Source organism: Ictidomys tridecemlineatus, chromosome 11 (assembly GCF_052094955.1).
Source record: "Ictidomys tridecemlineatus isolate mIctTri1 chromosome 11, mIctTri1.hap1, whole genome shotgun sequence".
Classification (NCBI taxonomy): Eukaryota; Metazoa; Chordata; class Mammalia; order Rodentia; family Sciuridae; genus Ictidomys; species Ictidomys tridecemlineatus.
The window spans coordinates 115,631,596-115,643,468 of record NC_135487.1 but is presented as its reverse complement, the minus strand read 5'-3'; the positions used below and the strand labels follow the sequence as shown (position 1 = coordinate 115,643,468).

General features: G+C 37.4%; 1 protein-coding gene across 1 annotated transcript in view; it reads right to left on the bottom strand.

Annotated features, from left to right (window-relative positions):
* Positions 1-7,246: 7,246 nt before the first annotated feature.
* The window catches only part of Sh2d1b (SH2 domain containing 1B), a 28,351-nt gene continuing 23,724 nt past the window's right edge, over positions 7,247-11,873 (bottom strand). Inside the window, exon 4 of the mRNA XM_013365515.4 lies at positions 7,247-10,694. Coding sequence (XP_013220969.3) covers positions 10,657-10,694 — 38 coding nt within the window. The 3' untranslated portion in view covers positions 7,247-10,656. The remainder of the gene's footprint in view (positions 10,695-11,873) is intronic.

Below are 11,873 nucleotides of genomic sequence, written 5' to 3'. Positions count from 1 at the left end.
AAAAAAAATGGGCTTTCCAAACTCAACTTCTTGACAGTAGGCTCCAGCATACAGTTCAGAGAAAACAGGAGTAACACAAAAACCAATCCAGCATATTCCATCCATGGAAAAGGCACTGAAAATCCTTACAATAGCAACGTTTTTCCTAGAGCATGTGTTCCAGTGATGATTCTTTAGGTGACCTCTTCAATTCTACTCCTAAACCTTGTGTCTTAGAGGTTTTTGGGATTTACTTCTGTGTTCACTCAGGTGTGGAATGTACTTTTAGCATGCCTTCCTTTCCCTCCATTATGGAAAGTTATTTTTGGCTAAGGTCACATATGCATAATTAGGAAAAAAATAATATTTAAAGGAAAATTTTAAGTATAAAAATGAATGTGAATATGCCAGGTGCTGCCGTGCCTGCCTGTAATCCCAGAGACTCAGGAGGCTGAGGTAGGAGGATAGTCAGTTCAAAGCCAGCCTCAGCGATAGTGAGGTGCTAAGCAACTCAGTGAGACCCTGTCTCTAAATAAAATATGAAATAAGACTGGGGATGTGGCTCAGTGGTTTTTGTTTTTTGCCCTAGTACCAACAACAACAAAAAAATGTTGTCAGTGCTATGCTCTAAGCTGATCTAGAAGCTGGGAAACAAAGATGCATTTATTCAAACAGTTTATCCAAGCCTAAATGTTGTCCAGGACCCTGCAGTGTCATTGGTGGGAACTAATAGTAAATGGACTTCTTACCTCTCCTGGAAAACTTCCTAAGTGCACATGGCATTTAATGTCTTTCATCTCCCAAGGAAGTCCACTCTGGAAGCTTCAAGTTGTCCAGTGGAAGCATCATGGAGCACTTTACCCCTCTAGGATGCCCTTCTCCCTGTTTCCATTTTCTCTGGGGGCATGTGATGAAAGCCCCGAGTGTCCACCACTAACTTCCTACTAATGAGAAAATTCCTCTGCTTTCTGTATCCAAGGACCGACCCTCCCGAGACACAAATCCTCTTTGTGTCCAGCTTATCTCCAGCTGCTGCCATGATAAATAGTCTGGCTCAAGGGAGCCTGGGTACATTCTACCCCCATGAAACTTGGTTATTAACACAGACGGGGAAACAAGCTTGAAGAAATATTTAAGGACCAACTCACACACACCGGGCTCCATTCTCTCTCATGGGAGCTGCCTGAGGAATCTGTCAATTATATAAAGCAGGAAATTTTGCCAGTGTTTTTCCTTTGTAATAGATTAAAAAAAGAAAGAAAGAAAACGAAAACCCAAACAAAAAGCAAGCTTCTAACAAACTGTACCCTGTTTTTTTTTTCTTGTTTTTTTTTTTAAACTGTGTTTTTAACTGTGTCATCTGTTCCTAGTACCATCTGCTCAGCTACCTTCTTTAAAGGATCCTTTCGTATTTACCACCATGGTGTTTCATAGTGTTGTGTTCCTCTTGCGTGTGGTCTGATGTTTAAGCACATTCCATGTTGAGTCCACTTTATGGAACAACTCGTGACAATTCCCTGTAGTTTGGGGATTGGTTTGGATTGGTCCAGACTAACATGAGAAAGGGGAAGGGAGAAGCCTGGCCCTTTGAGATGGTGGGAAGTGAACCCCACCAGCCCTGGGAAGGGCTTTCTACTTCCACAAAGTGAATAGGCTCCCTCTTTATCCTGAGCCCACAATGGATGTACCTGCCTGCTAGACAGAAAGCTCAGAACAAGTTGGGACTCCCTGTCTTACATACCTCCTGGTAGGGTCAACTCTGTTCCAGTTAGCTTTCCTTGCTCAATTTCAATCCTGGGTCCTCTGCATCAAGAATTATCAACAAACCTGGCAAATGCTCTTTGGACCTGGCCAAAGCACAGCTTTTGTAGGAGCTGGGTCTTCTGGAGAGGCTGTCTCAGTCACCTGGGAAGTGACTTCATGGTCATTCAACACAGCTCGTGGGTAAGGCTGAGGTCACCTACCCTGCCCATGCCTCTCCCTCACCAATTGGTGCCTCTGTAGGTGGCATGCTTTGTGACCAAGAAGAGCATGGGTGAGGCATCAGATGGTTTCTCTGCTCCAGTGTCCCAGGACCCCAAACTGCTCAGAATTGTTTCAATGCCTTTGTTGAAAGCGGTCCATCTACCTGGGCCAGGCTTCCACCTTCCTTTCTCTTTCCTGTGACTTTGTCAGGCTGTGTTAATTTGTCCTTCAAATTTCAGCTTAGGCCTGCCTTTCTCCAAGGTCCCTTCCTGACCACGTGCCTCCAGCCCCTCTCCTCTACAATCCCATACAATTCCATGCATTTCTTCATTAAGGCACTTCCTATGTGTCATGGAAAGTAGGTTCCTCCTCATGTTTCTACCACAGTCTCTGAGCATCTTGGAGGGCAGGAGCTATACCATGTTCATCTCTTGACAATGTCTGTCAAGTCACTGGAACTTGATAAAGATGTGCTTAAACTGAACTAACCACAACGAACTGATAATTTGTGTAGCACAGGTAAGACTGTACTCACTAGCATTGGGGTGGACCAACATGACCTCCTCAGCCTGCCTTCCTCAGGGTTCCTACCCACAGGCAGCCTCTGTACCTGACCATCAACTGCACAAGAAGGGCCAAAGGAGGTCATTCGCAAAATGGCAAATGATTAACTGACCACTGTATAACTCATTTATCTTCAGCAAGAGCCTTAATTAATTCTGCACCATGGACAGTTTCCACCTTGCTATGGAGATGACAGAAGAAGGCACTTATGTCCAATTTAAGAAGTGTTGGACCTCAGTGCCAGGCACCTGCCCATCTCTTTTTGTACTGGGGATTGAACTCAGGGACAGGATATCCCTAAGTTGCCCAGACTGACCTTGAACTTGCAATCATCCTGCATTAGGCTCCTGAGCTGCTAGGATTGCAGGCATGCACCATGGTGCCTGGCCAAATACAGATAATATTTTACTATTTAAAGATATTCACCCATGATTTCATTAATTCTCTTGTCTTGTGAAGTAGGTAGTTCGGCCCCATTTTGTAGAGGAACTTTACAACTGGTAACAAATGACCTTAGAAGACCCAAGTTTGCAGACTGAGGAGCACTCACCTTCCCTACCATCACACAATTCTTCTCTGTTTCCATCACACCAGTCTCATAAAGAATTTCAGGAAATATTCATGGCCCAGAAACAGTATTTTGAGTTTGAGGTTCTTCAAGGATAAATACAATTTCATTGAAAACTGAATATTCATGTAGAATAAAAATTTAAAGACCCATTTCCCAACCCCCTTATTTTACAGAAGAGAAAACAAAGACTATATTTAAAAAAAAAGAAAAAAGTTAACCTGTAAGCCTAGCACAGTGACTCAGGCCAATAATCCCCCCTACTTGGGAGGCTGAGGCAGGAGGATTGCAAGTTTAAGTCCAGCCTAGACAACTTAGTGAGACAGTCTCAAAATAAAATTTTAAAAGAGGGCCGGGAATGTTGCTCCATGATAGAGCACCCTGTATTCGATCCCCGGTATGAGTTCACATGTGTTAGCCTCCTCTCATTGAATCCCCACTATATCCTATGCAGTAAGAGTCATTAGCCCCTTTTCTAGAGGGGAGAAATTTAATCAATTTTCCCATGGTCACTCTGCCAATAAGTGACAGAATTGAAAACAGTGCCTCCTGAAAACATTTATTCTTAAGGATTTTGGTAAAAAATCTACTCTGAATTGAAAGAATTTCTGCCTGAAGTTAAAGTGACAGGAATACCTGTCTTGTAATTTCGGGGAAGGCTGGCTTATATATACACTAATCTTGTTGTCGAAACTGGAGATTAAGTATTCAATTGGGAGGTGAAATACTGTTTGGAGAAAACCTGCCAAAGAATCTTTCAGGTTTCATTTAATACCATGGTTACTCAGCAGGGCTTTAAAAAATAAATAACAGCCCAACTGTTTTCTTGATGGCTGTCTGACCTCTTGTGGCTATATTTGGGAATTGCAATTTTTGGAGCTTCCACAAAAGGAAGATTTTCAAAACCAAAAATAGAGAAATAGTACTTTCCTTTTAACAAGGCTTGTATTTTTCTTGTGATCATTCAACAAATATTATGTGGAAGAAGAAATAAAAGAGAAAATACTTCTTTAATAACTTGACATTTTAGAAGGAGGAATAAAATAAGAGAAACAGGGTTTTTTTAAAAATAAAAAAATGACAATTCTCCTGAAAAAGGAGAATTGAAATCCTGAAAAAGGAATGGTGTAAGGAGTTTCCAAGAGAACAGAGAAGGAAAAACTTACAAACATTCCAGTGAAATTTAACATCATAAAGACAGACCATCTTTAATCCCAGTGACTGGGGAAGCTGAGTCAGGAGGATGGTAAGTTCAACGCCAGTCTCAGCAAAAGTGAGGCGCTAAGCAACTCAGTGAGTCCTTATCTCTAAATAAAATACAAAAATAGAGCTGGGGATGTGGCTCAGTGGCCAAATGCCCCTGAGTTCAATCCCAGGTACAAAAAAGAGAGAGAGAGAGAGAGAGAGAGAGAGAGTCAGAAGAATATTATGAATGCAATGTGCTTTGAAACATATAAGAATGGATTAATCGACTTAGTTTACTGTTATTTAAATGATAAAGAATCCAAAGAAGATAGATAATCATAATTAAAATATAACAGAAAATCAGATGGGATTGGTGGTGGAGACAGAAAGAAAATGAGAATATGCTAAATCATAGCAATTGATAGACTTAAAATATTGTAGAAAAAATAAACAAAGATACAGTTCTTAATAAGTTATGGGTAACCACCAAAATTGTCTTTTATTTTGAAGTAGAACTTTCAAATTAGCAGAGATAAATTTGATCCACTCGATGGATAGCAGAAAAAAAGAAAGGAAAAAATACAGTTAGAAAGAATGGAGTTATATAGTAGAAATAAATTCCAGTAGAATAAATTATAATATGCATATAAGTACATTGAGATCACTGATGGAAGGAATCTAATGTTGGTAAACACATACACACACACACACACACACACAAAACTAGATACTGAATACTGAAGTATTCTGTCTACAGAAGATAGAGTTAACAGGGTTGAAAATAAGGGTTGGAAAATTATATACTGGAAAAGTACAAATAAAAAGAAAGGATAGCAATTTTAATATGATGTAAAATATAATTGAAGACAAAAATCATGAGAGAAAAATACTTCTTTATAAATACTTTTTCCTTTGTATATGGAAATAGATCGAAATGAGAAAATAATTGTAAAAATATCTGCAGTTAAAAATATAACCCCAAACCAGTTAAAATAAAAAAGGCAGAATGATAAAGAAAAAGCAATATAATGATGATGATTATTAGAAAGTTAAATTCTATTACATGGTGAGTTAAAATGAAAATTTTTATTTCTGTTTGACTCTGATAGATCAAACATGAAAATTAAGCAAATTTATAAGAATATTTATTTTATATCACCTACAATATTTGATCCATCTAGGGGCAGAAGAGACTGGATTTTTAAATGAATAGAAAAAAAAAACAATTCCAATAAATGAAATATTCAGAAGTTGAAGTCGAACCTGTATCTAACCTTAATGCTATATAGTGTCACCAGCCGTCCATGGGCTGTGTGTGTGAGCTATTGTGCATCATAGCCATATGTGGGGATAGGCCTGGCATTGCAGGCTCCCTGTCAGGGAGTGATCGTATGATGCAGGTGAGCCTCCTCCTCAAGCTCTGCCTAAGATCCTATCCAGCATCTGAGATGGGTGTGACTTGCCAAGATGTCAATCAATCTGCTGACCACAAGACCTCATGAAGCAAGACTCCACCCTTGAAACCTTATCCGCTGCCTGATTTGAAGAACATTCTATTGAAACTCCTTTGTTAGTATAAAATAAAGAGATTCTGGGGTGCACCTTTCTTTCTAGCGTGGAAACTGACCTTAAGGTCACAGAGCCACCCTACCTTCCGTTTGAAAACTACTCTCTATGTCACGTGATTTCCCCCTATTTTCTTAGTTTAATGGTGCTGCCAGTTTGTCTCATCTACACTGGTCATTGGTGAGAATATAGTTTGAAATCTGTTCTAAAATGAAAACTAAAAAAAGATATATTTAGCCTGGTGCGGTGGTGCATGCCTATAATCCTAGGGGCTCCAGAGGTGGAGGGAAGAGAATCATAAGTTCAAAGTCAGCCTCAGCAACTTAGTGAAACCCTTTCTCAAAATAAAAAAGGCTAGGAATGTGGCTCAGTGGTTGAGCACCCCTAGGTTCAATCCTAGAGACCAATACTAAATACCAGTACCAATACCAATACTAGGTACACACACACACACACACACACACACACACACACATATATATATACAATGTATTAATATATTAATTAAATATTAAATTATATATAAATTAATTAATGTGTGTTTAATGTATATGTGAAATTAATATGTAAATAATAAATAGAAAGTAAATAAATATATTTAATATATAAGTATATGAATCATATATATATAATACCATATATAGTTATAGTTATTTGAAAACAATTACAAACTTCTAAGTAGTTCTTGGGTTGAAAAGGACACTGTTACAGGAGTGAAGATACTTCACTGAAACAGCAGGTTCATGTTAAAATTAGTGGGATACAGATAACATTGTACTTTGAGCTACACTCATTGCTTTAGATATATTTATTAGAAAACAATAAATATGGAAAACAATTCAGATAAATAAAATGAAATGAGAAAAAATGAGATGAGAAATCAATGAAGTAGAGAGCAACAATCTAGAAGCAATAACAAAAAAGATCAGCAAACCAAAAGCTGGCTTTTTATTAAAACTGGTTAATAAAAGCAAGGTAGAAATAAGATACAGAGTAAGGAAGGAGATATGATTTTAGTCACATCAGAAGCATTAACAACAGAATATTGTGGGCTATATACTAATAATTGTGAAAATGTAGACAAAATCAACAAATTTCTGGAAAAAACAACAAAGTCCAAATGGGCAAAATAATTGAATAAACCAATTAATATAAAAGATATTTAAATAGTAATAAAATATTTTCCTCTCCTGCACCAGAGCCTAAAAATCAATTTTACAAGAAAATAGAAAAAAAATCCAAGAAACAGAATTCTCACCTTACAAAGTTATTGCAGAAAATAGAAAAAGGAGAAAGATTTTAATTCATTTATATGAAAAAGTGAACCAGTAATTCAGCAAATTATAGTCTTTTTGTTGTATGAGTTGCAATGAAAAAGCCTGAAATATTTACTGAATCCAAGACTTTATTAAAAATAATACAATATGATTAAGGTAAACAATGTTAGGAAGGTATCATATTAACAATTGTATTAATTTTAGTAGCTTACTACTATAATGCAGTGAAGATAAAAGGAAGTGAACTATCTTAATAGATGCAGAAAAAAATAACAATAAATTTCAAAATATTCTAGATAAAAATTTTAAAATAAACTTGATAAAGACTATTTACTGAAAACCTACAGCAAACCTCATGCTTAAATGGAGATAATTTCTAAGCATTTTTCTATAGGACTGGGAGCAACACAAAGATGCCTACTATCATGACCACGTATAATGTGTATTAAATGCCCTTGGCCAATGAAGTAAACATGAAAAATAAGTAAGAAGCATAAGTATTGAAAAGAAAAAGAACAAAGTAATATTTATAGTTGACAAAAATCATTTACATAGAAAGCACAATGGAATCAATAGGTAAACCAGTAGCTCTAATGAGAAAGTAAATATTTTGCTGCCACCACAGACTATTAGAAAAGTAATAAAACATAAGATATAATTTATAACAACTAATAATAATTAGAAATCAATCTAACAGAATAGGGGATGGGGATATAGCTCAGTTGGTAGAGTGCTTGCCTTGCATGCACAAGGCCCTGGGTTCAACCCCCAGCACCACAAAAAAAAAAAAAAGGAAGAAAGAAAGTAAATTAATCTAATAGAATATATATGGTAAAAATTTGCAACTCCATTAAACAGCAAAACTTATGGCCCATGTAAGTGGTTATAGCATGTTTGTAATGGCCAGTGCACACTGAGGAGTATCATGTCTCAGTTAGAAGTACTGAATTAGATAGCTATAGTATGGAACAGGTCAGTGTTGCATTTAAAAAAAAAAAGGAATAACAGATTTGGAGCAATAGCACCATACCATGTACATAAATGCTAAATGTATGTGTCCATAGCCAATACTTTATAGTCTGCAATGGTAATCCATGTCCAAAGTCTTATATAGAATTATAGAGTTGGTTCCAGAGGAGGAGATCTTGGAATGGGAATTAGGGATGAAGGAAAAAAAAAAACTGCAATAAAACAAAAGCAAGTTGTCGTATGGGCTAATGGCAATTGTGAATTAACAATTAAAGTATGTGCTAAACTCAACTCTCCATACCAAAATAAAAAATAGATAGATAGATTTCCACTATAGTTATTAAAGAAGAGAATAGAATAGAATTGTCCTTGATTTAGAAGTCTAATTTCTTAGCATTCCAGCAGTCTAATTTCTTTTCAGGACAGGAATCAACTCTCCAACATCCTTGGAATATATCATTGTCTACTTGAACCAAAACACTGGACAGACTGTAAGGTTGTAGGATAGACCCAGTGGGTTCAATGTTTTTATATTTGGCTAAAACTGCCCTCCTATAAACACCCAACCGTTGGTCCAAGTCTTTGGCCTGTCATTGTATCCAGTGAGTCTGGATCATCTTTCAGAGCAGCACTTCAAACACTTGAAATAAATATTAATATTTTGGCTTTCCTCTTCCAGTCCCACATACCCAGATTTTTGAATTGTTCTTCCTATGATCCGTTCAGGATCTTCTAAAAAATGTCAGGAATTCACAGTGTAATGTTAACATCAGCTATTAAATGTTGCTTGCTTATTTGAGAAATGTACTGGAAACTCACCAAGCATTGTGCAAGATGCTATGCATGGGTGCTTGACCAAAAGGAAATTGCTTCTAGGAGAGTTATAATTTAAAGATCTTGAAAGTTGTCTTAATATACTGGATTTTGAAATGTATAAAGCTCAAGAAAATACCTACTATGCAGAATGAGTAGCCACACTTTATATACTGATTTATTCATTCATTTATTTGAGAACTATTCATTGAATATATTTTCTTTGCCAAGGATTGCTGTAGTCACTGGAAACTGGAACGTGCTTCTTAATACCATAAAGAATGAATCAAAGTTCTAGAACTGAATCACAGGAAGCAGGCTTGCTTCTGGTGGCTTTTACTGAACCAACCAGAAGAAACTGGCTCCCTCTGAACATGGCTGCATTTCACTTCTATACTTGGTCATAGCCTTGGATTGCTGTGACCCAGGAACTCAATACATAATGATTCACATTTGGGAACTCCAGCCACATGTCTGCTGCTCATGTCATCTGAAAATCTAGAATTCCTCTTTTTAGTGACTTTGAAAGGATGTTCAAGGGTGAAATTAAATCACTGTGGTTTGAGGATGGGCATTGAACCTGGTACATTCCAAACTAACAAGGTTCTAACATTTTGAACTTGTAGAAAAATTCAAGAGGCCTTAAAATCAATTCAGTCATCTCTTCAGAAATATGCTTCCTAGTCAATAATGTCTACGAATAAGGCACAACTCTTTCAGCAAATATTTTTACACACTGTGGAGGATAAAAGGGAGACCCAAGCATGCTTTGATAATGCTTAGAACCTAGGTGGGAAATGGGATCACACATAGGAGAATATCTTTAAAGTATTTTTTTTAAATATTTATTTTTTAGTTTTAGGTGGACACAGTATCTTTATTTTTATTTTTATGTGGTGCCTCATACATGCTAAGCGAGCACGCTACCGCTTGAGCCACATCCCCAGCCCAGGAGAATATCTTTAAAATACCCACATGTAACACTATACAGAGCATGGAAAGGGGCTACAGTTGTGATCCGATACCTGTTAGGGAATTTTTTAAATGGCTCCATTCTGACCACAGGTTTTCCTAACTTAAGATGGCTCCATTATACATGTGGAATTTAGGTTACGGTAAGCATGTTTATATTGCATTACAGGTTTAACTTTGATACAAAAGAAAACATAAATCCCTAAGTAAGGCAAGTACAGAGAATATGTTGGCTGTGTGAGGAGAATGAGACCCTGATCCCTTACCGTACACATTTCCAGCACTTCTGGATTCTCTAACTCCACTGAACACAACCAAGTTCTACAGAGAGACTAGGCCAGTGTGTATAACGCCTGCCCCTAACACCAACTACTTTTTATTAATGAAGAAATAGACTGTGATTTTTGCAAAGCCACAGTCACTGGACTGAAACTCAGGGTTCAGAACTCATTGCCAAGTGCCCTTTCCTCTGTATGAAGCTGACAGAAAGAGGATGTCAACTGTGATGTAGTCCCTTTAACGAGTCAGGAAGAATAGGGTCAGGTGTCCCTTTCCAAGAAGTGAAGAGGGGCTTTAAGCCTTCTTGTAGTGTTTGTCTTGAAGGCAGCGATATGAGGAGTGATTTCTCTGAGGCTAATAGACAGAAGATCTTCAGTTACCCTGACTGGGAGACTCTGAATTGGCCACGAGAATTTGTCATTCCAGACCTCCGCTTGCAGGTGAAGCAGTTACCAACTGTGAGAGTTGTTGCCCCATCTCTTCTTTAATTTGCTCTGTCCAGAGTTCTTATCTTCACCGTTAAGGTAAGACATTCACATAGTTGTCATCATTGTTCTCTGGGGGAAAAAGCAAAGGACCATCCATGAGACTTCATGCCCAGAAGCTATATTAACCAACCCCACTCAAGGGAAAGAAGACCAGCATTTTTCTTTTCTTTTTTTAAGAATGAACTTTTAAATAAATGATCCTAGGATCAATGGATATTTTCTTTTTATTTATTTTTTTAACTTTTTCCATATTTTTATTGTTGTTTTATAGTGAAGCCACCTTGGTTTTTTTTTTCTGTTTTGGGGAGAAGGGGGTATTATAGTTGTATAGTTACACATAACATACAATATAATTTGGCCAATATCATTCTCCTCCCATTCCCCCTCTCCTGGTCACTTTTCTCTATTCTATTGATCTCCCTTCAATGTTCATGACACACAGCAATCTTGGTGCCATATCAAAGTGACATCTTCAAATTGTGGGGGAGCTTTTCTGGAAAAATAGGGGGTTCCTTTATAAGCCAAGCTTTAAAGTTTCCAGCACTAGATATCTGCATTCACCATGGAAAATGAGTGCCTTCATCAGAAGCTTGCTCTAAAGAGGCAAAGGCAACGGGAGGAGGAACATAAGGTCAATGAGAGATATTTCCCTTTCTGTAGATGAGTATTTGCTCACTCTGCAAGTACTGACCAAACATGGAGAACTGGTGGGGAGATTCTTGCCCAGGTCTTGGGGAATATTTTTAAGTGATTCTTTCTCCTCTTGGGTTTTGTGACCCAAGGCTCTATCCTCTGTCCTCCCTGGCTAGCATATCTGATCTCACCACCATCACCTGCCCACTGGCAACTACATCACTTTCCATTGATAATGTAGCCATACATTTAACTAGAAAAGATCAGGATTAAATGTCTCTGGAAGTCAAATTCAAACTACATTGCAACTGAGAGGTACTAGATTCTGTTGAGAGCAAATCTTAAGGGTGAGGGTAAGCAATAGTGGCTGCTAGTGATAAGATTTGAGACTTCTCAGATAGATTGTCTGCTCTCAAATTTACCACTATGGTTTCATATCTTTAGGGATATATCTGAAATATTTGTCAGCTATCCCTTTATAAATGGATGCTTATTAAATATTGGGGAAAAATGTAAGAGAAGAAGTGTGAATGAGAGAGTTGAAGTGATTTTCTTATTGGAAAATCTGTCCACGTGTTCATTTATTCCCAAATTTGAGCAGATTGCACGAGGTTG